The sequence below is a fragment of the Lepus europaeus genome, chromosome 5, assembly GCF_033115175.1.
Source record: "Lepus europaeus isolate LE1 chromosome 5, mLepTim1.pri, whole genome shotgun sequence".
NCBI classification, from domain to species: Eukaryota; Metazoa; Chordata; class Mammalia; order Lagomorpha; family Leporidae; genus Lepus; species Lepus europaeus.
This window is the reverse complement of record NC_084831.1, coordinates 3498074-3526067: the sequence shown is the minus strand read 5'-3', so window position 1 is coordinate 3526067 and position 27994 is coordinate 3498074. Positions and strand designations below refer to the sequence as shown.

Here is a 27994-nt window from a genome sequence, read left to right as displayed (position 1 = left end):
CGCGCTCGGAGGCCACGACGACCTTTACTTAGCGATGTCCCCCTTCTTGAGGATGACCTGTCGCTGCCAGGGCGCCAGCTTGGTCTCGTCGTAGCCCAGCGTGCGCAGCTTCTCCGACTGCTCCTTCTCCCGCCGGATCGTCTCCTGCTTCTGCCGCTCTTCCTCCTTGCTGGGGACGGGGTGGGAGCAGAGCCCAGTGAGGCCTGGGGCCCGCTGCTGGGGCGGGCTGGGCCCCCGGGTCGCCAAGGCCCGCAGCACGCACAGGGGGCAGGAGCTGGGTTACGGGGGCGCACGGGGGAGCTGAGCTGGCCGGGCGACTGTAGGCAGAGGCTGTTCCTGGAAACTGGTGCAGGCTCACCCGGTGTCGCTGCGGGGGAGGGGTGTTACAGGGCCCAGGGGTGTTGGGAAGCTGTCAAACTGACTGGGGACTAGGGTCGGGCCTCCGCGCAGCGCGGTGTGGTCGGACGGGGGCTGTGGAGAGTTGGGGACAGGTCCCTGGCACCTGAGGGCAGATCTGCTCTGTGGACAGGGAAGCCACGAAGCACCACGTGGCTGGTCCCCACTGGGAGGTACGGGAGTATCAACTGCACCTGGCATTTTAAACAGACTTAGGTTCGTTTTTTAAAGGCGGGGATGTTAAACACGTTAATTTTATACTGATCCCATATTGAAATTATATTTTTGATAAGCTAGGTTAAATTTAAAAAATTAAGTTCCGGCCAGCGCCGTGGCTTAACAGGCTAATCCTCCGCCTTGGGGCGCTGGCACACCGGGTTCTAGTCCCGGTCAGGGCGCCGGATTCTATCCCGGTTGCCCCTCTTCCAGGCCAGCTCTCTGCTATGGCCCGGGAAGGCAGTGGAGGATGGCCCAAGTCCTTGGGCCCTGCACCCACATGGGAGACCAGGAGAAGCACCTGGCTCCTGGCTTCGGATCAGCGCGGTGCGCCGGCCGCAGCGGCCATTGGAGGGTGAACCAACGGCAAAAAGGAAGACCTTTCTCTCTGTCTCTCTCTCTCACTATCCACTCTGTCAAGAAAAAAAAAAAAAAAACTTAAAAAAAATTAAGTTCCCCATGTGTTTATTTTTTTCAAAATGGCTACTAGAAAATTTAAAATTACATATGTGGCCCCTACTAGGGGTGGAAATTAAGTTGGGGGGAGGGACAGATGAATGAGATTGCTGACCCTCTGCTGGGTTAAGGGCAGGGCTAGGTTAAGGGAGGTGGGGACTGGGTATTTGGGAACAAATTACAGAGCAAAGGCTAGGCTCTGCAGGACCAGAGTGAGGTTGCTGGGGGACTGCGAAGGGCAGAGAGGCCATGTGCCTGCTGGGTGGCAGGAGGATGTGCCTGGGCAATCCAGGGCTGGATGAGGGGCCAAAGGACAAACTTGTCACTGGGTGGGGTCCCAGGGTGGCTCATCGGCGCCAGCCCCACACTCACCGCTTCTGCTCCCTGGAAGGAAGAAGAGACAGTGTGAGCCGGTACCACGACTCCAGGGGCACACCAGACGCCCTGCCCGGCCAGCCGCCGCCCGGCTCACCTCTCCTCCTCCAGCTTCTTCCGCAGGAGCTCACGCCTCCAGGCAGGCAGGCTGGCCAGCCGCGCCTCTTCCTCCTCTTCCTGAAACACACCCGCAAAGCTTCAGGACCTGCGCAGCTGGGGGCAAGGGGCCAGATGGGTGCACCCCCACCCTGGGGGAGCTGTGGGAGCCACAGTGGAGTGCACACGGGTCACAGGAACAGGCCCTTGGATACCCTTCTCTGGGACAAACAGGAAGCTGCCGGGTCACAGCCTCTCAGGGGGACCTGCCTCCCAGTGGCCTCAGCTCCTGGAGCTGGGGCTAGAGAGACACCAACTAGAATGAAGTCCAGGGCCTGATTTCCCACAGCGACAGGTGGACAGGTGGCCCCCGGCCTGGGATCCAGACGCTCTGGGCAGACGCAGACCTGCTTGTACACACGCACACACACACACTGTGAAGGCTCACTCCCGCTCCTTTCCCTCTGTAGTGACCTCAGCGCCCCCAGTGTGGGGCAGCAGTGACCGGCCGGGGTGGGGGGTGGGGTCCGACACAGGCAGCGTACAACAAAGAGTTTATTGTTTGGATGTTACAGAGGAGAAAGGCTCTGTACAAGTCACACATCACACGCAACACTGCACACGTGGCTAAGGATGTAGCTGTAGGCTCCAGTGAGAAACCGGAGCACGAGCGAGCGCGTGCGAGGCCCCAGGGAGGACCCACGGTCCCGCAGAGGGGCTGCTGCCACTGCCTGGCTCCACGCGGAGCCCAGCAAGGCCACTGGGCCACAGGTGGACACCTGCATTGCCCCGTGCCACACCCCGCCTATCCTGGCCAATGCCCTATATGCTGCAGCAGGGGAGCTCTTGGTCCTGGCACGCGGCTTTTCAAGGCTTCGGCCTCTGGAGCACATCACAAGGCATCCCGGCCCAGGCGAAGATGCTTGGGAGGCAAATTCCAAATTCAGCTGCTCAGATGTCAAACAGCTCCGCTTCCCTCTCCTTCCAGAACGAGAAGCTGCGGTCGATGTAGCGGCAGATGTCCTCGTCGCTGAACTCGCCCATCTCAGACACCAGCTCCAACGGGTCCTCCGCGGGCGCTTCGGAACTAGAAGGGCCCGAGACAGGGGGAGGCGCGGCCGGGGGCGGCTGCGGCGCGGGGGCCGGGGCCTCGTGCTGCTCCTCGGTCTGAGCGGGGGCTGCCTCTGCGGCTGGCTCCTTCCCCTCCTTCTCTCCCTCCTCCTCCTCTTCCTCCTCCTCCTTCTCGGCCTGGTCTTCGCGGGCCGGCTCAGCCTCCGGGCTGTCTCCAAAGAACTGGCGCCTGAGGTCCTCGAAGCCCTCGCTCCAGCTGCGCCGGCCCGCCTCCACCTCCTCCAGCACGGCCCGGTGGAACTGGCGGATGCGCTCCCACGGGTGGCTGCCCAGCCGGTCGAACATCTCGTAGCAGAGGAGGTGGCGGAACTTGCGCTCCTCGCGGCTCAGGCTCATCTCGAGCAGCTGGAAGTAGCCGAGCATAAAGAGGTCCAGCGTCAGGCTGTCGTAGCTCCGGGGCGCGCCGTCCTCCAGGGGCGGCAGGAAGTGCTCCGGCCAGTACACGCCTTGCCCCAGGCCCGGGCCGCACGGCTGGCGCGCCGGCACCCGCCGCAGCAAACTCCGCCAGTGGCCCAGGAGCTTGCCCACCGCCTGCCGCTGCGTGAGCAGGTGCAGCAGCCGCTCGTCCGGGCCTCGGTGCTCACCGGGCGGCGGCGGGGAGCCGGCCGCGTCCTCGGGGCCCGGGCCGGAGCCGGCGGCCACCACGCGGGGCAGAAGTCTCCGCAGGCGCGCTTGCGCATGGCGCCCGGGGCCGCGGACGGTCCACTTGCGCCAGTGCTCCAGGAACAGGTAGACGATGCGCTCCTTGCGCATGTCGATGTACTCCTGGACGCCGCTCAGCTGGGCGGAGAGAGGCGGCCTGCGCACCAGCTGCTCCGGCTCCGGCAGCGCCTCCTGGGGGGCGGGCGCCACAGATGACGAGGCCGCAGCGCGCCCGGGCTCCCCGGCGGCCTGAACGCCGCCGTTGGCGACCGCGGCGCTCGGCTCGCCGGAGCCAGCGCCCAGGTAGTCCTCCTCGAGGATGGGCTCGCAGCCCGGCTGAGAGAGCTTGCGGCGCGGGCTGGGCGCGGGCGCTGCGCCCTGGGCGCGCAGCTCGTACGTGGCGCGGAGGCGCCGCACCGAGACGCCGCACTCCAGGATCTCCCGCGCCACGGCCTCCCGGCACCAGCTGAGCGCGTGCGAGCGGCCCAGGCAGAGCGGCCCGGGCCTCCAGGGCGCGTCGGGCAGCGGCGCCAGCGGCTGGCCCGTGTCGGCGGTCAGCAGCTCGGCCAGGTGCGCGGGCCGCCCGCCCAGAGCGGCCAGCAGCGTGGCCATGCTCTTGAGCAGCGTGGAGATCTTGCTGCACCAGGCGGGCAGGCTGGCGGCGCGGCCGTGCATCCGGCGCGGGTCGACGGTGAAGCGCGGCGCGGACAGCGCGGCCGAGATGGGCAGCAGCTGCTCCAGCTCCAGCTCCAGCTGCTCCAAGCGCGCCTGCAGCTTCTGCGCCTTGTGCAGCACTTGCAGGTTGTCGATCTGCTGCTCGATGCGGAGGATGTCGGCCTCGGTCATGAGCTCGCCGAAGGGCCCGAGGATGCCGTTGTGCTCGCGGGAGTACCTCCAGCCCTCCGGCGGGTAGCAGCACGAGCTAGCGGCCGTCAGCTAAGGCGGGGAAGACAAGAGAGGGGAGGGAGGCGCGTCTCCCTCTGGACCAGCTCCCCGGCGGCGCCGAGGGGACTTCTGCCTGTGCCCGGTGGTGTAATGGCTCGGCGGGGTTTCGGCTGCAGGGACAGGCCGCGCCTGGCCGGCGGGCATCACCAGCAGCATTGGAGCTAAGCTTCGGCCCAGGCCACCGCTCCGGGCTCTGGCCAGTGTCCGCTTTGGTCGCTGGGCGCTGCTGCGGAGGCAGGGAGAGCGCAGGGAGGGCAGAGCCGGGGGTGGGATCTCCACGCTGGACTTGGTCGCTCATTACACCACCCAAGGAGCACACGGAAAGGCCTTGAAGCCGAAGGGCAGGAGGCCCTCTGCTGGGCCGTCCAAGGCCAGCTATTTGGAGACCACCTTCCGGGAGGCCTCTGATGGACCGCTGACCCCTTCTCTAGCTCCCATGCCCAAGCCCTCTTCCCCCCTCCGGGGGTCACTGTTCTGAGTGTTGAATGAGAGGGCCCTGGGCTCGGCCAGGAGAGGACGAGGCTTACTGCTCCCTTCCTGTGCTCCTGGACTCATGCAAGGTCCAGCGCGCTGGGCTTGTCCCGCACCGACCTTCTCGGCCCTCATTTTTCTCCGCACCCCAGCGCCCCGCTTGTGCACCCTGAGGGCTGCCCTCGTCCCCGTGCAGCCTCCCCGTCCATTCCCCACCCACAAACACGACGATGCCACTGCCTGCTGACCCTCTGCACCCAGACTCCTCACTGCTCCAGGAGAAAGTCCATTCTCTCCCCGGCAGCCGGGCAGGCCTCGGTAACCTGACCCCCACTGACCTCGCCAGCTCGGCCCCACCTAGCACAGTTCCAGAGCTCTCTCCACTGTGACCTCTCACTGCCCTTCGCTCCTCCCTTCTCCCAGCCACCTCTTGCTCACCTTCCGAGCCTGAGCTCAGACATCATCCCCTCTGTCCTAACACTGGTCCCAGCCCAAACAGGGCAGCAGGATAGGGCTACCCCATCCCCCCCAGTCCCCCCCAGTCCCCCCCAGTCCCCCCCAGCCCGCGCACCGGCCGTGCCTAACAACTTGGTTATTTGTCCCTCAATCCCTCTCTCACATAGCCCTGTTTTATCTCTTGGAAGCTCTTGTTGATGTGCACACACACACGCACACACACAGAGCCACCTTGAGAGCAGGCCTTAATATATTCAGCAGGGATCCCCCCGAGGTACAGCAGTGTATACAGCACGTAGATGGTGCCAAGGGAGCGTTTGTTGAATGAATGAACGGCAAGTCATCCTCCGGCTAGTGATGGTTACACATGGGCAGACGGAGGCTGGATGAGGTTCAGCACGGGTTGGAAAGTGGCAGCGTGGGCACCCAGCCCAGCTAAGTCGGCCAGGGGCGATGAGTCCATCAGCCTCACTCAAAGGCTTGTTACAAACGCAGAAGCCCGGCCCCACCCAGGCCTCCTGATTCAAAGCGATCTGAACAAGAACCTGGCCATCTGCAGCAGGCTGCCCTTTGATAAACACCTGCCACCTGGCCTCAAAGCACAGGCTCCCGGGGACAAGGGAGACGCTGGACTGGGCCCAGTCTCGCAGGTCCTGTACCCTGCTTTTCTCCCAAGGTAATGGGAGCCCATGGAGTCTGAAGGGCCAAGGCTGGGAGAGGGGGCGGCCTAGGGGGTGGGCTCCAGGCCCAGGGTCCTCTGGGAAGCCCCACCCCACCCACCTTCCGCCTGTGCTCCTCCTCCTCCTGCATCTTCAGCTGCAGCTTTCGCACCATCACCTGGCGCTTCCACTCGGGGATGGGCCGGCCTTGCTCGTCATGCGTGGGGATGAGAGTCTCCACGTCTAGCTGCACGCCTGGTGCAGGGGTGGCAGGTGGCGCGGGCACCACGCTGCCATTGAGCAGTGGCTGGGGCCCCGTGGCTGGCGGAGTGGGACTCCGAGCCCGTGATGGTGCAGGCGGCACCGGCGGTGGCAGCGGCGGCGAGTCTGGCTGTGGGGAGAAGCAGCCGGCCTGAGCACAGGTGGTGGGGCTCAGGAAGCCGGGGCGGGGCAGCTGTGGGCCACGCACCTGGCAGGCCGGCTGCCCGCTGCCCGAGAACACCGTGGTCAGCCCCTTGCTTTGCGGCGTCGGCTTCAGGCTCTTGCCGGCCTTGATCTCAGCCAGCAGCTCCGAGTTGTCGCCCGTCGGGGACATCATATTGAAAGACTTGGTGCCTGCGTGGAGTGGAAGAGAGGGTGCTGGCTAGGCGTGGGGCTGAGTCCCCGCAGCGTCTCTGCCCACCTCGCTGCAAGTCCTCTCCCCAAGCCGGGAAGGGCAGGGCCCTCCCTCGAGCCCAGGGGCAGTTCTCCAAAACCCGGGTCCCTCTGAGTGGCTTTTGGGAGCCCCCAGAGGTGGCCCACGGCAGCCCCGGCATCCTCCCAGCCCTACTCACGGGGCGTAGGGCCCCCGCCTGGAGGCCCCTGGGAGTTCATGGCGGTTCTTGGGCTGGCAACGGAGACTCTGGCTTGTGTCTCCGCTCAGCCACTGACTGCCAGGCTCCAAAACACTACCTGTGGCCAGCCACGGACCTTTGTCCTGGGTTCTCTGGCTCAGCCCAGCCGGGGTGGAGTCTCCCTCTGGGTCTCTCCCTGCATCAGCAAAGCCCAGTGACCCTTGGACCGGGCTCACTGGGGCCTCCATGTCCAGAGACTCGGGACCCAGAGGTGGCAGCACCCAGTCTGCCCCTCCCTCCCTCCACACCCCCAGACAGACGCACAATAGACACACTGATGGCAAGCAGAGAGCACACTTAGGGCAAAGCACTGCTCAGCTCTGGGGGACCCAGGAAAGAACAGGCGGCATGCAAATGTCGGGGAGGAGCTTGTGTTTTCCAAGGCGGCTGGCGGAGGTGAATGGGGATTTGGGGAGGGCTGTCTTGGGTGACCGAGAAAGGGGCCGGGCAGGGCCGGGCGGGGTGGAGAAGGAACAAAACTGGCCGGCAGCTCTCAGATGCTCTGGCTGGAGATCCCAGGGTGCGTCCCAGGGAGCGAGAAGGGGAAAGCAGGGCGGCTCGTTTGTTTAGGCAAAGCCCTCCGCCTGGCACAGAATGCTTGGGCGTATGTGGGCGTGGGGGGGAGCATGGGCCCCCTTTGCTCAACCCCCGGGCCCCTCTGCCTCGCTTTCCCTGGGCCAGCCTTCTCCCCCTCCCCTCCCCGCGCTGCAGCCTCAGCCAGGAGCCGCGCACGCAGCTACTCACTCTTCCTGTGCCTCAGGACTCTCACTTCTGAGGACCAAGAGGAGAGAAGTGACAGCGGAGTTAGGAGGGAGAGGGGCCGAGGGAGAGACAGGGACAGCAGGGGACAGTGAGACAGAGGGCCTGGGAGGGAAGGAGTGGGGAGAGGAGGAGCTTTCCTGCTCATCTCACCCTGGCTCCGGCCACTTGGGGCTCCACGAGGGTGGTCTGTCGGGTCCCCAGCCCGGCTGGCCCCGCTCAGGGCTCAGCAGGGCCGTCATTGCCCCCCCCCCCCCCCCAGCAAGGGCCCCTGCCTTGGCACTGCGTTGGACCAGGGCACCCAGCCCGGGGGCTCTGCTGGGAGGGAGTGTCTAGGGGAGCCCAGAGTCTGGCCCTGCAGCAGGCTGCACAGAGGCTGGGGATGGCCATGCTTCCGTGGGCTCTGGGCTGCAGGGGCTGGGGCTCCACAGGAAGCCAGGAGAGCCCAGCTCTGCACTGAACGGCTGCTGGGCTAGCACAGGCGCACCGGCACCCTGGCGCCACCTCCTCCCGACAGGAAGAAAGTCCAAGTCTTAAAAGCCAGTGGGATGGGTTGGGGGGAAGCTGCCCAGGGTGGTCACCAGGAGGGGGCCGCGGCTTTGTCCCCACAGTCAGGCCCTGGCTGCCTGGGAGGAGCTCCTGACATATCTGAGGAGGGTTCAGGTGGCTTGGGAGGAGTGAGGGGGAGGAAGAGGAAGAGAGACGGGGCGAGAGGAAGGCTGCCCTCAGCCCTGCCTCCTTGAAGCCACCCCCTCCTCAGAGCACCAGCTGTGGGGGCCGGGGCCAGGGCAGGAGGTCGGGCTTTCCGAGGCCTTGGCAGCCCAGGCCTGCCCTTAGGGGCCAGTCCTCAGTGGGGGAGGGGCTGGCAGGAGGGACAGGAGGAAAGGAGGAAGGAAGAGGTCACTGGCGCTGGGGAGGGGGTGGTGTCTAGGGCTCCCACCCCTGCGGGGCTGGCACCGCCCCCGCCCCACTCACTGCCTGTGGACGAGGAGGAGCGACGCTGCCCGCAGCCCGGGCCCGCGCCCTCGAGCGGCAGAGGCGGAGCAGGCGGCGGCGAACTCAGGGCCTCGGGCAGGGGCGGCGGCGGCGGCGGCGGCGGCAGCTCCCTGGCAGCCTTGGGGTCCGCGGCGCAGCCGTTGTGCACGTGGTTCCCGGGGAGCAGCGCCGCCTGCGGGGTTGCGGGGAGGCCAGCGAGTGAGGCGCGGCCGGCGGGGCCGGGTCCCGCGCGGCCGGCGGGTGCGGGCTGGCCGACACGCACCTCCTCGCTGTGCGCCATGCCCGGGCGCGCGGCCGGCGGCTCCCCGGGGCAGCGGCCCAGCTGACGGTAGTAGTCCGCCGTGCTGGGCTGCTTGCTGAAGGCGCGGGGCTTGCGGCCGGAGTCCTGCCTCCGCAGTCCGTTGTGGCCGTCGCGGGAGCTCGGCTGTGGGAGACAGCGGGCCGGTGGGGTTCGGGCACTTGCGCCGTGAGCCCCCCGCGCCTCCCTTCCCGCTGCTTCTCTCTGCGGAGCTGGAGACGCGCCGTCGAGGGCGTGCAGCCGGCCGCCCGCCTGGACCCCCGAGTTCTCAGGGCGTGGGTCAGCGGGTGTCTCGGTAGAAGGGCAGGCGCGGCCAGCCCTAAAGGGAGGGGTTCTGGGCGTAGGCCAAGGGGCGCAGGGCCCCCACTGAGGCTGGAGGGGGCGGGCCCAGGGGCGGGCTGGCCCAGCCCAGTCACCAGGGGGAGCCGGAGAAGGGGCAGCTGGCAGCGACGCCAGGGCCAAGGCCCAGGCCGCACCCCTGCTCACGGTCTCTAGACCGCCCGCTGCCCCCTCGGCCCCGCCGAACCCTCTTCTTGTGGGGGTTCCTGCCTGCAGGGAACTCTCTCGGGACCCCGTGCCCTGTGAGGGTGGCCGCCTGCCCAGGGCCCGCGGCCACTGGCTCCCAGGGCTGCTCCTACCTGCGACTCTGCCGGTGGCCCCCCACTGTGCACCTGGCCGCGGGGGCGGCCGGGACCCGGACACCTGCGCTACCTGATCCTTCCTCTCAGGTTACAGCCCAGCCCGCGCCCGCCCACCCGCGCCGCCGGCCTATGGGCTCAGACGGCCTGACGTCACCCGGGGTCTGCCAATCGCAGGGCGACCCCCCTCCCACCGCCGCTCCAGCGGCCACAGATGCCGCACCTGGCTGCCTGCCCACTGGCCAGATGTGGCCCCGCCCCCTGCGCGTCTCTCCCCGAGCTCAGGCCTGTGCACCCCACCTGCACCCGCCGTCCACTCGCCTCCCCGCCCGCGACCCTGCGCAGCGGGGCCCCTCACATCCGACCCCCAGCAACGGGTCACAGCCTCGCCCCTTTCCCGCATCTGGAAACCATCGCCATCCGCGTAAGCGACACCGACACCGGCGCCCGAGCTTCGGGTTTCCAGGGGCGAACGGCAGGCTCGGGTGACAGCGCATCGTCCCGCCCCGTCGCGGCTGCCCCCCGCCAAGGCCAGCGAGGGGAGAGGGACGTGAGGCCGCGGCGGGGCCAAAGGCCGAGTGGCTAGGCTGGGGCTGTCCCCGGCCTTACCCCCCGGCCTGCGCGTCCCCGCCGTGGCCTCAGACCCTCCGCACCCCGCCCCGCCAGGCTCACGTTGCAGGAAACGCGACACCGCAGGATTTGTTTTCTGGGCCAGCCCGCCCCCTCGGCGCCCCCCGCAGCCCCGGAGGCTCGGGCGCCGCGACCCTGTGGCTGCCCGCGGTTGGGCACTCGCGCGGGGGGCGCGGCGGGCACACAAAGGGTCCTTTGTGGAGCAGCCGGGCGCCTGTGGCCCAGCACGCACACATCCGCGGGAGGGGGTGCCGTCCATGCAGTTCTGGCCTTGAGCTACCGAGTGGGGAGGGGGTCCCAGAGGCCTTGGGCAGCGTTCACGGCCTGACTGGGAAGGTCCACCGGCCCCCTCCACCTCCCACAATGAAAGGGGGAAGCCGAGCCAAGAGCGTGGTCTGGGAGGCATAGGGGGCGGCAGGTGGAGTCGTGTGGGGGCTCAGGGTGCCTCCCACGCCAGCCCACCCCGTGGCCTTGTGACCCGAGTCACCAGGAGAAGGCAGTTTACCCAGCTGCATCCTTCCACATCTGCCCAGGCTCCAGAGAGCAGCAAGGCCCTAGGGGCTGCCACCCCACATCTGGCCACTTGCCTCTGTCACACCAGCCTCGCTCTGTCCCTCTGGCTAGGACTCCACGATTCACAGAGCTGTCCAGACCAGACCTCCGCCCGACCAGGAGCTTCGGGCCCTGGGCGGCCTGTGGCAGCTCGAACTCAAGATGCCCACATCCGGCACAACCCTTGTCCCCTAGGAGTCCCACCCTAGGCCCACCCTAGAGGCCCTCCCACCCACCCCGGAGATCAAGCCCTGCATCGGGGAGCCAACCTGAACTTCCCACAGCCGCCAGGCCCCAAATCGGGTCAATGTCCTCTCGCCCCTGCCACCCGGTCTTCCATCTCCCCGAGGGACGGGTCTGCACCTGAGCCCCAGGCTGTGGACCTGTGCCTGTCAACTCTGCAACAGGTGGCCCAGCCACAGCCCCTGGCGAGGCACAGCCGTCTGGGTCCACGTTCCTTCACCTCCCACTGGCCTGCTGCGAGCAGTGGCTTTGTCCTATCTCCCTGTCCCCAGTGTCCAGCCCTGAGCCCTCCCAGACTAGCCAGGAGCTTTGGCCCCGGAACAAGCCACAGGCTCCGGGATGCCCTTCCACCCTGGCCCAGCCCCACTGCTGGGAGGCAGACAGGCACGAGGGCTCACTACCTCCTTCTTGAGGCTCTCGGTCTCCACGTGGCGAAGCTTGCTCTTGGTCTGCATGTAGATGTCAGCTGCCTGGAGCCCCCCAGGAGGCTGGGGAGCTGGGTAGCCCGGTGGTGGGGGTGGAGGCAGCTGGGTGCCGAGGGGGGGCAGAGGTGGAGGGAAACTCGGTGGGGGTGGTGGTCTCCCCATCTTGCCCCGAGGCAGGCCCAGCTCCGGGTTCAGCATGTCCATGTAGCTCTGAATGTCGGCAGCTCCTGCGCTGGGGAGCCCTGGGAGGGAAGAGGGCAGACCAAGCTCGGGGGTGCGCAGTGAGCCGCTCTTCCGGAACTAGGGGTCTCCAGCACCTGGAAACCACTGGCCGGGCAGAATCGGAGGCGCTACTTGGTATGCCCGGCTGTGGCCCCCTGGCAATGCTGACCCATTCCTCCCGCCAGGCCTGCCCGCCCCCACCTGTGTGTGTCAGGGGAAGACCAGGTACTGAGGTGTGGAGAGGAAGCAGGAGACGGGCTGTGGGCCTCAGGGTGTGCCTGAGGGCAGGGCCACCTGGAGCGGAGAGAGGCGGCTCCTGGGGCAGATCTGGCCGCAGGTGCAGGAGCAGGGACAGCCACACCCGATCTTTGCAAGCCACCACCTGGTGGCATCAAGCAAGCATTGCAGGTGGACAGACACCCAGGCTCAGGGTGTGGTCAGTGTGTGTGTGTGCTCACATGCCTGACTGCTACCACCTGTGTTTGTTTGAGCAGTCTTTGTATTGATGAAGGTGTTTGTGTTGGGCTGTGGACCCGGTGTTTCTGTGTGTGTGTGTGTGTGTGCGTGCGGCTGAAGCATGGAAATGCTGGGTGTGTGCCTGTGTGTAACACAAATGTGCTCGTGCACGGGCATCTGCACATGGTGTGCACACATGAGTGTGGGGAGTGGTTTTGTGGGGGGAGAGGCCCTGTGTACACACAGAGATGCTTGTGATGAGCACACCCAAGTCTCTCCCCAGAAAGACCGACCCCTCCCGGCATTGAGGGCAGGGGGTGCCGGGGGCCTGGCTGCAGCCTGCTCTCCCTCCCCCTCTCCCTGGAGCACCACTCACCAAGCAGAGGGCGGCGGCCCTTGATGCTGGAGTGGCCGGAGGAGCAGGAGTCGTAGTTGGAGAGGGTGCTGGTAGGCGAGCTGAGGTCGAAGTTCTGCGGCTGCACCGACACGGTGGTGTTGGGGGAGGACATGCCCGAGTCGGGCTGCTTGGCCTCCAGCTCCGTGGACGGGTCCCGGGACAGCACGCGGTGCTCCACGCTCTGAGGGCAAGGCAGGGTGGCATGAGCACACACTGTCCCCGAGCTGACCAGCGCCCCGCTTGGGCAGGCCTTCACAGTGTGGCCTCCGTCCAGCCACTTCCCTCCCTCTCCCATCATTAGAGGGTCTCTCATGTTCTTCCCAGGTTCCCACATGAGCCCCCCGCCCCCAGCAGCAGGACCAGGGATTCCCGGCAAACTCCTGTCCTTGGTCCCTCCCTGCCCAGGGAAGAAGAGCCTGGCGGGGAGGAAGTGGTCCTGGGCTGCGCCGCAGGCAGGGAGTGGCCATGGCACCCGGCGCTCCTTCCTCATCGGCGTGCACGGGGCCTTGGCTCCAGAGCATCGGTGCAGAGGAGCCTCAGGTCCTGCAGCTGCCGAGACTCGCACACAAAGAGGAAGCCCCATTACCTGGCTGAAAACCCCCGTGTCTGCTGAGCAGACCTGGTTGGGGGGGGGGGTTCCAGCTGAGCTGGGATGGGCAGCCTGCGCTTAGGGTGCCAAACCCACCACTGCCCCGCCCCCCTGTTGTGCCAGCCCCCTCCCGGCGTGGGGTAGGGGCCCTCCTTACATTGCCCATGCTGTCCCTGCTGCCGCTGGCTCTGCTGCCTCCTGCCCAGGCCTGGTCCTCCCTGCCCTGTGCCCCCTCCCTGCCTGAGAAGTGTCACAGGCCCCTGGGGAGACAGAGGCTGCCTGGCACCAGGTAACGGCTCAGCAGCCACGCTCATTGGCCCTGTAATTAGGGGCTCTGCGGGAGTGTTTTCCTTTTCTGGGCCAGAATCCTCGGTGGCTCTCAGATCTGTCCCCGCTGCAGCTGGGACTGCCAGGCCCTGCTGCCTACCCCAGGCGCCAGGGGGCAGTCGGGGGCAGCCTGGAGATGTTCTCTCCTTGACCGACAGCAGTGGGCGCCATGGGCTCCGACTCCATGGTCACAGCTCAGAGGTTGGGAGATGGGCTCTGCTGTATGGGACGGTGGCCTCAAATACTACCTCCCCTACACACCGGCTACGTGACCTTCAGCCAAGTCCCCTGTCTGTGCTGTGACTCAGTTTCTTCGTCTGTAAATGGGGATGACAGTACTACCAGACCTACTGGCTTGCACAAAAGGTTTTAAAGGTTGGTGAAGAGGGGCCGTAGCGGGTAAGGTGGCCGCCTGCGGAGCCGGCATCCCATATGGGTGCCGGTTTGAGTCCCGGCTGCTCCCTGCTATTGCGCCTGGGAAAGCAGTGGAAGATGACCCAAGCCTTTGGGCCCCTGCACCTGCGTGGGAGACCCGGAGGAGGCTCCTGGCTCCTGACTTCAGATCAGCCCAGCTCCGGCTGCTGAGGCCATCTGGGGAGTGGGCCAGCGGATGGACGACCTCTCTCTCCCTCTGCCTGTTCATCTCTAACTCTGCCTTTCAAATAAGTAAACAAATCTTAAAAAAAGAAAAAGCCATCTATCCCGCATACATTTATATAAAAAAGTTAATGAAGCTCCAGCAAATGTCGTCGGTGCAAACTGTTCCTCCCTGGGAAGGCACCTGCCCAGCACTCGGCAGGGGACCTGCAATCAGACCTCAGGGTGCTTGCTGTGTTCTCGCCACGTCTGCTCCGAGGCTGGGGGTGTTTTAGGGGCTCTGGTGCCTCACCCACAGCCCGCAGCACAGTCCCAGACTGTCAGCGGGCAGGAGGCCGCCTCTGGTGCAGAAATGCCCTTCACGGTGTCCCCGCCTGCTCGCATGCCCCCGTGACAGGGCGCTCACTCCCTCATCCCAAGCCTTGCTGTGCCCTGCAGAACCAGAGCTGTGCCCACGTGCTGGTGGACAGCACCAGTGGACACGACAGGGCCGGTGCTCAGGGGAGGGCCAGGCTAGCCCTAGAGCTGGTCAGCGTCCTTCTGAAGGTGTCTGAGACCCCCTCTTTCTCCCCACTGTCCCAAAGCTGGCACTGTACCAGCGCGGGCAGACCCCTGGCCCGCACCCGAGCCCGATCCTAGTGGGTCCCTTCGAAGCTTTGTAACCGCAGGGAAACGTCTGGAAACAGCTGCACAGCTTCCCAGAAATGAGCAACTATGAAGGATAGTGGGCAAGAGAGGCGGCTCCCGGCCAGGCCTTCCCTGGCAGGCCCCGGCGCTACCCCTTACTGCCTGTGTGGCTTGGATCTCATCTCCGCCTGGGAAACCGAGACACCAGTGTTACCTGCCTCGGAGCTAAATGAGCTAACACGGGTGGGCAGGTGCACGGACTTGGCACGTCCCACTGCTGTGTCCTGTGATCTCCCCCAGCTCTCCTTAGGCCGCCCCTGGTCCTGCTTAGTACCACCGCGGGTGGGGGGACAGAACGCCGGCAGGGCAGCCCTCGGGGCGTACCAGATTCTCCACGGTGCGCAGGTAGCGGGTGCAGTGGCTGTGGCCGTTGTAGTCCGACAGGTCGGCGGCCGTGTACCCGTCGCGGTCGCGGGCGTCCAGCTCCGCGCCGTTCACTACCAGGATCTGGCAGCACTGCAGGGGGCACGCAGTGAGGACCTCGCGCAGGCTGGGACCGCGCCCCCCCCGCCCCGCCCTCGGGCCCGCCCCCCGGGGCGCCCGGACCTCCAGCTCCCCGTTCTCGGCGGCGTCATGCAGCGGGGTCCCGCCCCACAGGTCCGCCGAGATCTCGCCGCCGTGCAGCAGGAGCCAGCTGAGCACCTTGGCGTGGCCGCGGCTCGCCGCGAAGTGCATGGCCGTGGCGCCATCCTTGTCCTGCTCCGACAGGCTCACGTCGGTACTGCTCACCTGGGCGGGAAGGCGCGTGGGCTGGAGGAAGGCCCCGCCCCGGCCCCGCCCCGACCACGCCCCCGCCCCAAGCCCCGCCCCGCCGCTCACCAGCCACACGATGATCGGGCTGTGGCCCATCTGCGCGGCCGCGTGCAGCGGGGTCATGCCGTCGTGGGCGCGCGCGTGCGGGTCCGCGCCGCACTCCTGCACCAGGTACTGCGTCACCTCCAGGTGGCCCTCCTGGCACGCCAGGTACAGGGGCGTGGCACCGTTCTTGGTCTGGGCATTCACTCCCCTGTGGAGACGCAGCGCCCGCGGTGGGCCGTCACCAAGTGTCTGGCCCTCTGCCTCTGTCCTTAGTCCTCCTCCATCGGAGCTGACTCTGCACACCCCCTCCACCGGCCTGACTCCCACCGACAGAACAGGCCCCGCCACTCTGCCCCGCCGGCCCTGTGCCTACTCCAAGGCCAGTGTGCGGCTGACCATGGGCGTCTGGCCTGAGCTGGCAGCTGACCACAAGACGGATGCTCAGTCAGATCTGAACAAACGCAAATAATGTGCTGACACACACCAAGTATCGCACGGGCGGATTTATGTTCAAACATTATTTATCTGACATTCAAAGTTAATACTGGGTTTTGTTCTTGCTAATCTGGTGACACTATGGGGTGGGAAGTATGCCACTGCATGCCATGGTTCTACCAGGCAAGTTCTCTTTTAAAAAATGTTTATTTATTTCCATCTACTTGGATGGGAGGGAAGAAGGGAGGGAGGGAGGAAGAGAGAGAGAGAGAGAGAGAGAGAGAGAGATCTTCCCTCTGTTGGTTCACTGCCCAAATGCCCACAACAGCCAGTGTGGGGCCAGGCAGGAGTCAGGAGCCTGGAGCTCCATCTGGGTCTCCAGTGTGAGCCAAGCTCTTCAGCCATCACCTGCTGCCATCCCGCATGTTTTAGCAGGAGGCTGGATTGGCAGTGGAACAACCAGGACTCGAACCCGCACCCTGATGATGGGGGATGCTGGGGGGCAAGCAGTGGCTTAACACCAGGCCACAATGCCTGCCCCAGGCAGATTCTCTAAAGTTCTCCGGTCATCCCCGTTTTGCAGAGGGGGAGTTCAAGCTAAGGCTAAAGGCCGCACAGCTGGTTAGCAGTATGAGTGCCCAGCTGTCTGTGGGATGCAGGGCCTGGAGGATAGGAGGGAAGAGATGAAAGAGAGGAGAGTATGTGGGACCATAGCCCCCTAGGGCCTCTCCTTGATGTACTGCCTCTCACCCTGGCTCCCACAGCCCAGAGCGGTCCTAACAGAACTGGGAAGCTGGGCTGGTCCCTAGGCTGATAGGTGCCGATGGAGTGCAGTTACCACAGTGGGACACTAGGTGGAGCCACAATCCATTCCCCCACCAGACCCAGGCGTGCCCATCCCTTCAGGTGGACCAGCTCAAGGTGGGGGCTGGGTGCTGTTCTGCTCTGACCAGCCCTCTGGGCCCCAGGAAAAGGCAATTCTTCAGCCCCCTTCACATCCTCCCCTCCATCTGCCTCCCCCCAGTCTGTCCATCAATGACATGCTCCACCCCCACCCATCAAGGCCTTCACTCACTCCAACTGCTGGCCTCCCATCTGTCCATCAACACTCACACCACGCCCCCCTCCTCCTCCATCTGCCCACCCATCCTAACTGGCCCCTCCCCCCACCCCGGGTCCCGCCCCCTGCCCAGAATCTCCACCCCCTTCCCTGTCCCCAGATCCCCCCAGGCACCCACTTGCTGCTCTTGCCTTCCTCCTGGCATGGGCCATCCCCTTTGTAGGGCCCCATGCTGAGCCTGCTGTTAGGAGTTTGGGAGGAGCGGGTGCCAGGCCTGGCTGTCACTGTGTACACCCCAGTGCGGACAGCAGACTGGGTCCTGCCCACAGGGTGCTCAGCCCCACGCCCCTCGCCCACACGCACAGCCTGCTGGCGCAGCAGGAACTGCCTGTTGAATATTTCATGGGCGGCACTCAGCGGCCTGAATTATTCACCCCGTAACCAAGGCACAGCAAGTGCCGGGGTCCTGGGATCAGGGGCCAGAGGGGGCTGCGCCCAGGGCCCGCTGGGTTCTCTCTGGGGGTCCGAGGCAGTGTGCACAAGGACGGCCAGATCCGCAGGGCCCCCGCCTGCAGGTCTGAGCAGCTGGCACAGCAGGACCAGAGAGAGCAGCAGGGCCAGTGGTGCCCACAGCCTCCCCCCACTGCTGTTCCCCACAGGGTCCCTGGCACTCAGGAAGCACTGTGCCCGCTTATCTCTGCTACCATTAGGATCAGCCCCGGGCACTCACGACCCTGTCTGGAGACGTGGGCGGATGGGCTGAGGGGCCATGGTGAAGCCAGGGTGCCAGCCTTGCTCTCCTGGTGGCCAGCAGACAGACGGGGACCCTCAGTCTCACTGGGGAAAATTCAAAAATCATGGAGGACCAAGGACCAAGGACCAAGAGAAGAGAGTCCCCCTCCCCCCGCCACTGGCGAGAGGAGTGAGTGGCTGAGCTCCAAGCTCTGTGGTGGGTGTGACGCACGCGTCCCCTCACGCCGCTTCCACCACCGTGTGGGGCAGGTGCCAGCTGTGCTCCCCTTTCACAGATAAGCAGACTGAGGCACAAGGGCCCAGGATCCCTCGAGAAAGAGGCATGAGCTGGCTCTGATTCCAGCTGTGCCGTGTCCACACCCGTGCTGCCTCATCTGTCCGTCTCTCTCTGCCCTCCTGCTCAGAGCCCACGCAGCTCTGTGTGGCCCTGGGGCATGGCTGGGGGCTCCATGGGAGGGCCAGACTCAGACAGCAGGCTCTGGTACAAAGCCCACCCCCACACTGTGCTCCTGTCTGGCCACCTTGCCCAGCCCACCTGTGACCTGTAACGGACATTCTGGGCCTGTGGGCTGGACCTGAGATACACCTGCACAGGCCTGGCGCCAGGCACACCCCTGGAGGCAGCCATTGCGATACTGTAGGAATTCTCCTTCCAATGCCCAGAGGGGACAGCCCCAAGGGCCCACTGCTGGCCTGGGGTGTCCAGGCCCTGCTAAGCACAGGTCAGGCCGGGCGTCACTCCTGATAGCAGGACAGGGCTGTAGGGGAGACCTCTGACCTCCAGACCCTTGCCCAGCTATAGCCCATGACTTCTCACCCCAACCACAGTGACAGCCACAGGAGTGCAGGGACAAAGCCCCGCCAGGAGGTCCAGCAGAGCCCTCAACCGGTCCAGCGGCTGTGGGGACGCCCGCGCCGACTTCCACCTCCCTCCCCGGCCAGCCCTTCTCAACTTCCTTTTCTGGGCCCTGGGTCCCCTCTTGACCTCCAGTGTGGCTGCCACCTCCTTTGTAAGGGGCTCCTTCCCTGGTAGGGCGGCCCTGTGCCCCCGCCAGAGACCGTTTGCGTGCCCACTGTTGCTCACCTCCCTAGCTTGGGCCTGGGTTCTCCACCGGCCCCTGCCTTGGACCACTCAGAGTGAAGCTGACCTCAGTTCTCCTCCAGGCCCTCCCCGCACCCCTGAGCCCGGAGAGGGCCCTGTACCACCCTCGCCCCTGAGCAGACACTCGGGGTCCCCCAGGACCCTCAGCCCGAGTCCTGAGAGCGCCTGGGGCTCCAGGGCCTCATGATAAATCACGCTTTTTCCTCTTCCTCTGGGGAAAAAGATGCTAGAGGAAGAGTAACGATTAAGGGCGGCACCCTCTGATCACAGAAGACACAGGGACTATGCTGGGTGTGTCTGGAACCTCAGCCTAGGATTTGGACGAGACCAGGGGATTCCAGACTCCCCGTTTGTTCAGCAAAAAGGTATCCTGGGTCAGGCACCAGATACAGCGTGGGGAAGACGGAGTCTCTGGCCTCGTTAGTTAGGGAGGCAGCAGGAAAACAGAAATTAGACAGGGGCCTGCACGGCGGGGCCCGTGGGTGGCGAGGCCGTCGGGGGATGGAGGGAGGCCGTCGCGGAGGGGTGAGCTATGGGGCAGACACGCTTTGAACAGCCCCAGGGCCAGCGGTGCTCAAGGGCGAGCAAAGGCCTGATGGCAGGGAACAGGAACGGCCTGTGCTCCGGGGGAGGGGAGCCCGGGGCAGGGGGAGGGGCACTGGGCCATGGTAAGGGGGTGTCGGTGAGCCCACGCCCTTGCATTTGCACAGGCTTTGGGCAGAGCTGGGGCGGTGAGGGCCGGGGTAGAGGCAGCGAGACCACTGCACTAGCCCTGATCAGAGACTGGGCTGGGGTGGAGGCACAAGACAGGGGTGGGGTGGGGAAGGGGCCTCTCCCCACCAACAGAGGCTTCTCTGACTCCCCCAGCCCTCTCCCGTCTCACAGCCTCCACTGGGCTGGGGGCCAAGGATGAACTGCCTTCCTACGGGTGGGCAGCACAGGCCCGGCCCCCAGGCCCAGCTGCGCAGCTGACCTGGGCAAGCAGCAGAGGTCAGCCTGCAGTGGGGCGGGGCAAGGCACCAAGAGTGAATGGGTCCCCACTGTCTGCAGCAGCTCCAGGTGTCCGGCGGCTGCACGGCTGCCCCCCGCCGTCCGAGGGCAGGACGAGCCACGGCCTCAGGCTCCGCGAAGCGTTGCAGGAAGGGAGCAGAGAGGGGCAGGAAGCAAATCCTAATGGATTCGGACCAGCAGTGGACTCAGAGAGGAGGTAGGTTGGCCAAGGCCACACAGCAAACCACTGGTGACCCCAGCCGTCAGCCTCCACGACACAGGCACAGCACCCATGCATCCCTGGCGCTTCGTGCACAGTAGGTGCGCAGGGAATGCAGGCTGAACAAGTCAGTGTACGATGGGTGCGGCTCCGACCACAGAGGGGTGGCGCCAGCAGCCAGGGGCTCTGGGCTTAGCCTGAGTCCCAGCAAAGGCACTTTCCATTCCCCGGGGGCTGGGGAAGCGCCTGGGGAAAGGCAGCATCTGCAGAGGTCTGGGGTGGATAGAAATCTTTGGGCCAACTGGTTTTCCAGCTTGCTGTGCCTGGCAGAGCCTGGGAGCCCGAGGGGAAGAGCCAGGACCAGCCCTACTCTCCCCAGCCGGCCACGGTGACCTGGGGCGCCCCTCTAGCTGCTCAGGCCCCCAGGCAGACAAGCAGACCGCAGGGAGCACAAGGTGGCTCCTGGGCCCCCGGACCCTGCTGGGACAGGTCCTGGAGGCTCCTGCTCCTTGCCCCTTCTAGGACAGCCCCACCTGGGGGTCTGGGCACCTCAGTCCCTGCCACCGACACTAGTGTTCCTGCCGGGGGGTGCACCTGCCTGCCTCCAGTCCCCGACACTTGGGTTGGGACAGCCCCTGCTCGGCTGCTGGCAGCTCCCACGCCTCCCAGCTCCGGGACCCTTTCTTCAGGGGGCTCCGAGGGAGGGAGGGACCTACACTGTGAGTCGTCCTTTGCCTCTGGAAAGACTTGGCTCAGTGAGCTGGGACAGACTAGCAGACGCGAGCGTGGGGACAGAGTGTTCCTGTGATCTCCAGTCCTTCCAGCACCCCCAAGCTGCAGCCCTGGCATCAGCTGGACCCTCCCCGGACTGGTCAGCCCTCCGGCTTCCCTGCAGCTTGAAACTACCACGGCCCATGGACACCCACGGCCTCCTGGGCGCGATCGAGTTTCCCACGGGGAGGTATGGGAGCCCTTCCTCCCTCACAGGCTCACCCACCTGCCAGGGAGCGAGCTGAGCCCTCGTCAATAATTCACAAGGATTCACAGTGGGTCTGGGAGGCTCACGAGAGCACAGGGCTGCAGCCTCCAGAGCTGGGCTGTTTGGGTCCTCTGATTGGGGGCCCCATGGCTGGGGACAGCCCAGCCTCTGCCCTCCCCATCTCCCAGCCCTGGGGCCTCCATCCCCAAGGCGGAAGGCTGAGTGGGCTCACCAGCCCCCAACCTCAGCTGTGCCACCTGCCTAAGCCCATTCTGTCTACCACACAAAGGCGCCTCCTTATCAGCCAGGTCACACGTCGGGAGCCTGAGCCTCTATCCACTTCTCCGAGATTCATGGGGACTCTGTGGGGGCTGGCAGCTGATTAGTCCAGGCCATCTGGCCCCAAAAGGGCTCCAGGGCCCAATCGCACCCAGCACATGGCCTGGCCTGACAGAGATCCAAGGTCTCCAGGCCTGTGTTCCAGCGGCAGCATAACCACAGCTGAGACCTGGATCCCAGCGCCCAGAGGGATCAAGGTTGGCCACAGACCCTGGCTTCGCGGCTAGGAGGGTTCTGGGCCCAGTGGGCCTCACCAGCCCTGGCAGGGGCGGGCTGGGAGCCGTCTCAGTGCCACGGTTGGGCTCCACTGGGCCTGCCACCAGCCTGGCCTTCTGGGGCAGTCAGGTGTGACGGGAGGCGGCAGGTGCGGGAGGGGCTTCCTCGAGGGCACAGCCACAGCCTGTCCCTCCCCTCAGGACTCTGTGTCCTCTGCTCCAAGTGAGGGGGTGAGACAGACACACCACAGTCCTACCGGGGGACGGGGACGTCACCTGTGTGGCTGCCAGGGGTCTGGGGCAAAGTTCCAGGGTTGCTAAGGTGTCAGGCGGTGACCCTGCACTCTGGTCTCTGGGCCCCCTGCCTTCTTTCTCTAAATCCCCCGACTCTGACATGACCCAAACCCCAGCTCATCCAGTGGCAAATTCGCGTCCAAGTGGCCACCAGGCAAGGCTAAGTATGCAGAGAGCCCCGAGCCCAGTGCTTGCTGTCCGTCCTGGGCAGGGAACAACCAGAGTCCAGCCTGCTCCACCCACTCCAGGGTCCCTGGGCCCATGAGGCTGCCCTCTGTGGCCACCTTGCTCCATGGCCTCCCACCTGCTCCCTGGTGGCTGGTGGCCCTGCAGGTGCCCTCAGGAACAGACCAGTGCTGGGGACAGGCCAGACCCCCTTCCTTCTTATCACTCTCCTCTTGAGGCTGGGTCCACTTGGCTCAGGGACCTACTTGGACTGACAAGGTGCCCGGTCCAGCCTCCCTGCCTCAGGACCTCTTGGCCACTGGTATCCCTGTTCTATCACACAGTATCTGGGCAGCTTTTCCCAAAGACTCCTGCTTCTCCCACGTGTACTTAAGATGGGTCTCTCTCCCTCCCCCAACTCCTGGGTGACTCCTGCCCTGCCCCGAGCCCAGGGGGCTCGCAGCTCACCACTCGGCCTGGCCACTCAGGCTGAGGCCCCTGGAGGCCTGGGAGCCCCATTCCCCACCATGGAGGGGAGTGGTTCTAGGAAGGACAAGCCATTCTCTGGATGGCCTGGCCACGGGCTCGGGGGCCAGGAGGAACTCTGCCTCGCCACCCCATTCAAACCAGTCCTGCAAACAAGCACAGGCCAGAGCGAGACCAAGCCACCTGCTGCGGGCTGGCAAGCACCCCGAGGGAGGAGCAGTGACCCTGGCCTGCGTGCCAGCCTCCCCCGCGCTCTGCCGAGGGTGCAGGCTTGGGGGAGGGGAGGGCGAGAACTGCTTCCAGGGCCTGGGGAGGGTGGTGGTGGGCAGCTCTGCCGAGGACAGCGGGAAAGGTGAGGTTTCAGCGTGGGCGTGGCGAGCAGCTGCCTCTGGCCTGGCCCTCCGCCACCCTCCGGCACCCCAGGCGTACGAGAGGCACCGCAGACTCCAGACACCCCCAGACCCTGGCCCACCCCCACCCCAGAGGCCCCCTCCTTACTCAGGGTAGCTCCCGACGAGAAGCCTCAGGGAGGGGAAGTCTCCTTTGGCGGCAGCATAGTGGACAGGCAGGGCGCCCGTGTCTGTGGCCGCGGTGGGGTCCCCACCGCCATGACGCAGCAGCCAGCTCACCACCTCGGGGTGGCCGAAGCGGGCAGCCAGATGCAGAACTGTGGCACCAGAATTGTCTTTGTCCTGCGTGGGAGGGGGGCTGGTTGAGGTCCTGCAGCCCGCCCCCCCACCCCAGCCCCACCAGCTCCCGGCAGCTGGGGGCCACTTCTGTTCCCTCCGCCCTCCCGAGAGGGGGTCCAGGCCTTGTCCTGCCACGTCTTTTGGGGGTGAGCTGATCCCACGAGTCTGAATCCTGCTCTGTCATTGGGCAACTCAGTGGCCCTGCTGGAACCCCGGTTCACAAGCAGCACCACTGTGGGGCTTTCGGAGGCCCGCAGGCCATGGCTGGAACAAGCCTGCACGAAGCGGTCTCTCAGGACTTGGGGTCCTGTCCGCACGGCGGCAGACCCGGCTCCAGGCCTGGGGCCACACAGCCTCACTTCCAGGGGCTCACGGACATCTGAATGAGTACATGGGAGTTGCCAAGCTGAGCAGGGTTGGGGAGGGTGACTGTTGGGGCTGAACCAGATGGGCATCAGGATTGGGGTGGTACCCTGTGCACCAGCCTCTCTCCAACCCCAGGTGTCCAAAGGGGCCCTGGTCTCCATCTTGGTGCACCTGACACAACCCAACCTCTGCAGAAAACTGCCCTCCAGTGGCTGCCCTGGCACCAGCATGGGCACAGGCTGTACACTGGCCTCTGTGGAGGAGAAGTTTCTGGGTGCTGGAGGGTAGTAGGACTGGGCGGTCAGCAGTGGTGGGGGGTATGGGTTCACGGTGACCCCTGGGAGAAGCTTGGACTGACCCCCCTCCCCGAGGCACCCCAGAGGAGGTGAGGCTGGCCCCACTGAATGTGCCATCCATGTATACCCCATTGTGCACCTGTCAGGGAAGAGGGCTACCGGGGCTGCTCCTGGGCTCTGGGCGGGGAGGGGAATTTCAGGAACCCAGAGACTGGCACATTTGGGAGCTGAGCACTGGCTCTGGAACAGAGCACTCCCCTAGTGCCCAGCTCGCTGGACCACAGAGGGGCGGGCAGGGACACAGGGAAGGGGCCGGGGCAGCAGGGAGGGGAGGGCACGGCTCGCTAAGGTCTGGAAGTGCAGACAGTGGGCACTGTGGGGACAGCCGTGGCCGAGCAGTGACCCAGGCAGGGGGAACTGGCCAGAGACGCCAAGCTTGAAGAGGGCAGATCTCCGTGGGAGGAGAACACGGGGCTCCTGCAGGAACCATAGGAATAAGCACATTGGACACGGCCAGTGCCGTGGGGGCCACAGGCTCTGTCGGCAGAGGACAAATGGCCCCAGAGGGGGAGGGGGCCGCCGAGCCCCTCCCGTGTGCTGGAAAGCCCAAAGAGGACCAGTGAGTGACTGGTGTGTTCTGTGACCCTGTGCCCAGGGGGCGGGGCTGGCTAGAGGCGACCTGAGCAGGACCACGGGGAAGCACCTGCTGAGATCTGGCCTGCCCGTTTGGTCCAAGTCTCTCGGGGGTCCTGACAGCTCTGTGGCTCTGGGTGGCGGTGGTGGTGAGGACAGGGCCACAGGCTTCCGGCTGCACAGGCCCCGGGAGCCTCACGTGCTGCAGCCTGCACCCTAAGCTGCTTATCTCTCAGGGCTGGGCAGGACCAGGGATCGAGGTCATCCCCCCCCCCCACTTCGGCCCCCAGCACCCAAGCCTGCCGGACGTTGAGGGCAGGAGGCTTGATAAGCTGGGCACAAGGCCACCTGCTGCTTCCACCTCCTCTGCAGTGCCCAGGGAGGCTTCCGGCCAGGCCTGGACACAGGGATCAGGGAGGAAAGGGAGGTTTCCGGCCAGAAGAGTGGGCAGGGGCCAGAGCCCAGGAACCCCAGATAACAGGGCCAGCCAGGAGATAAGAGGCGGGGCCGCCTCCCAGGAGGGATGGAAGGGTGTGGGGTGTGTCTGGCCATCTTCGGGGCACAGCAAGCCAGCTCACGGCTGTCTCCGTCCGCTCCCTCTCCAGCTAATCCAGCAATCTTTCCCAGCGGGAAATCAGGTCTTTCTCCCTCTGGTGGCTGCCTCCACCCCCCAACAACATCATCTAAATTCCTGACCTCCGCCCACAGGACCCTCTGGGTCTGGCCTTGGTGGCTGCTCCCATCCGCACCCCATCCCGACACCCTTGCCTCCAGCAAGACAAGAACGAGCGCCCCAGGGCTCTGCACTGCTTGTTCCTGGTGCTCACAGCTTTGCCTCGGCCACCTGGCTCCCTCAGCAGCCAGGCCTGGGGGGAGGGGAGGGGAGGACAGAGGTCACTCCTCAGAATGCTGGGGGGGGGGGGCTCTGGGGCTTAGGAAGCAGGTTAGAGCGGATATCCTGGGGTTCACCTGGGTCCTGGAGACACCTCTACTCACCTCGGCCCCAACACACTTCCCCATGTCCTGGCAGCCTGGCCTGGGGTGGGCTGTGAGCTTTGCCCACCCCCCTCTGGACTAGTCCAGGAGGGCTTCTGATTCTGCGGCCGGTGCCCTTCAGATCTCATCCCGACCCGCGGATCAAGAGTTTTGCCTCTCGGCGCATTCCAGCCCCATCGGATTCCCCGTCTCCCAGGGGGCTCTCCTGAGGAGCAACCGGGGCCTGCCAGGGAGTCCACCCTACCCAAAGCCCCGGAGGCCAGGAGGGCCCAGCCCCACCCGCCCTTGAGCTGGGGGGGGGGGGGGGCTCTGAGCCAGAACCGTGTCCTGGGAGGGAAGCCCCAGGACGCGCGGCGCGCGCGGACCCACCTGCACTCTGCAGCCGCCCTGCGAGAGCAGCCACTGCAGGCAGGCCAGGTGGCCGGTGGCGGCGGCGTCGTGGGCTGGCGTGGCGCCGTTGCGCGCCCGGGACGCGGCGGGCAGGGCTGCCTCCTCCACCAGGAAGCGCAGACAGTGCAGCTTGCCGGCGCGGGCCGCATGGTGCACGGGCAGCGCGTCCAGCGCGTCCCGCAGCGAGGGGCCCAGCAGCCCGGCGGCGTGCAGGGACCTCAGCACGTCCAGCTCGCCCTGCCGCGCCGCCTGCAGCGCCTGCTCCAGGGCCATGGTGCCGCCCGCGGCGCCGCGACCCCGAGCTCAGGGCGTTCTCCCGCGCTCCATGCGCGTCCCCTCGGGCGCCCGGAGGAGCCCGCGCCGCGGCCGTCGAAGCTGTGCGGGCCGGGGAGGCGGAGCGGCTGCCGGCCAGGCCTCGGCTTCGCGCTACCTCGCTCCGCTCCGCCTCCGCTGCGCTCTGGGGCGGGGACCCCGCGGGCGCCCGGCTTAAGCCTCGGGCCCGCCCCCGCGCCGCCTCCGCCCCGCCCCGGCCCGCCCTGGCGCGGGGCCCGGGTGCCGCCTGGCCCGGCCGCCTCAGGGGCTGCCCCAGGGCTTCTCTTCCAGTTCGCCCAGGTGGCCATTGAGACCCAGAAGGGGGCCACACAGGGTTAGAACTCGAGGACCGTCCAGGCGGGCGAACTCCTTCCACTTTGCGCTGGCCCACGGGCCTGGGGACAGAGGCCAGGGACGGCTACCACCATTCGTTTTGTCGCACCAGGCGGGCGGCAGGGACAGGTCCACCCCAAGTTGTGCTGTGTAGCTGTCGAAGGGACATTTCCCGCAAAGACCCAAGACAGGATCAGGCCTCCCTGGGTGGGGGAGAGGGGCGTGTGAGTGCCTCCTCCGTAGAGTTGGTAGCCGCCTAGGGTCCGTCCAGACCCGGCAACTGCCTGGAGCCTCCACGGGGGAGAGTGAGGAGGAGGGAAGTGCAGCAATGCCTGGTGCACTCTGGATTCAGATAGCCCGGAGCACTGTCCATAACGGGGGAGTGGACCACCTGCTGGAGGGCCAGGGGTGGTCAGCCCGGAGCACTGTCCAGAACAGGGGGAGTGGACCACCTGCTGGAGGGCCTGGGGTGGTCAGCCTGGCAGAAGAGAAAGCTGGCATGGGAGGCTGTGCCCCGAGGGGAGAGCGGCGCTGGAGGGTGCAGGTGGCCACTGAGCTAAGCCACCAGGGCACCGCCGGAAATGGTCGTGAGAGCTGGAGGAGCCGGGCCTGCTGGACTTGAGGAACGGTTGCCAAGGCTGGGGGCTGCGTGGCTGTGGGAACGCAGTCAGCAGATCCGGGACCTTAAAACAAGCTGTGCACTTCTTTTCCGGACCTCACCCGCAGTGAGCCCAGTGAGGACCTGCGCCAGCCAGTCTGACTGTGTCACCCAGCACATGGCCCAGGGCAGCGCTGGAAAAGCTGTGGGTGAGGCTCCTTCCAGGAACACTGGGAATTCAGCCCTGGGGTTGTCTCAGGTACCATTCCTCGGGCTGCCACCTGGGGGCACTGTGCACGGTGGCCTGCTGTGCTCCCAGGTGCCCTGTTAACTCCTACAGCTGCGCCCGCATGGCCATCTGGTTTTTCCAGCGCCTTCCCCTCTACTGGACTGGCGTTGCTGCCTCCATGGAACCTGTGGCTGCTGGGGCATCCCAGAGGCTCGCAGACAAGGGGGGGGGGCAGGAGCCTCTTCCTGACTGCTGGGTGACAGCAAGCCCAGAGGCTGGTGTGCAACATGGCCAGCAAGGTGGAGACTGCAGGGAGGAGGGGTACACGGCTCCTCTTGGGTTCCCCTCCCCTGTGCCTTTGCCAGAGCTAAAAGCCGTGCCATTCATGTTCTTCACCCCCAGGGAGACTTCCCTCGGCCTGGAACTTCACCTGTGGCGTAGTGTTGTCACTTGTGGACCAGTCCAGGTGATGCCCTGCTGCTGTGCTGGTGGGCAAGGTGGGCGCCCCCAAGTCCCTCCCCCGCCACAGGCGGTGTATCTGTAAAATCCAGATGTGAACACTCGTACCTGCTGACCAACCTCTCGGACCCCTCGGAAGACATGACCCAGACTCAGGCTGGGAGCCAGACCCATCCTGCCAAGGCCTCTCCCCTGCAGGCTCCCCTACACCTGCCAGGTCCCCTGGGTCCTCCCCAGCAGTCCAATAGAGCAGTGACACATGTATGGAACTCCTAGCGTGCCTCAGGCACAGCGCCAAGCTTCCC

General features: G+C 65.8%; 1 protein-coding gene across 2 annotated transcripts; it reads right to left on the bottom strand.

Moving 5' to 3' along the window:
• Positions 1-24: 24 nt before the first annotated feature.
• ESPN (espin) lies at positions 25-26031 on the bottom strand. 2 transcript variants are annotated; one of them, XM_062193080.1, is made up of 15 exons: positions 25738-26031; positions 22887-23080; positions 15372-15558; positions 15099-15281; positions 14877-15008; positions 12332-12533; positions 11254-11519; positions 8754-8915; positions 8471-8663; positions 7481-7507; positions 6313-6458; positions 5965-6234; positions 1541-1620; positions 1441-1452; positions 25-169 (listed from the first exon to the last, which is right to left on the bottom strand). In XM_062193080.1, exons 1-15 carry the CDS (start codon positions 26029-26031, stop codon positions 25-27), a joined length of 2493 nt encoding a protein of 830 aa, XP_062049064.1. The 2 variants fall into 2 exon arrangements, with proteins under 2 accessions (XP_062049064.1, XP_062049065.1); XM_062193081.1 differs by lacking the exon at positions 7481-7507.
• Between the last annotated feature and the right edge of the window lie 1963 nt (positions 26032-27994).

Coding starts and splice junctions, on each gene's coding strand:
- ESPN (XM_062193080.1), bottom strand. CDS start 26,031: ATGGCCCTGGAGCAGGCGCTGCAGGCGGCGCGGCAGGGCGAGCTGGAC. Junction 11,520..12,331: donor GGGCCGCCGCCCTCTGCTTG/GTGAGTGGTGCT, acceptor CTTCCCTCCCAG/GGCTCCCCAGCGCAGGAGCT. Junction 1,621..5,964: donor AGGAGGAGCACAGGCGGAAG/GTGGGTGGGGTG, acceptor GGTGTGTTTCAG/GAAGAGGAGGAAGAGGCGCG.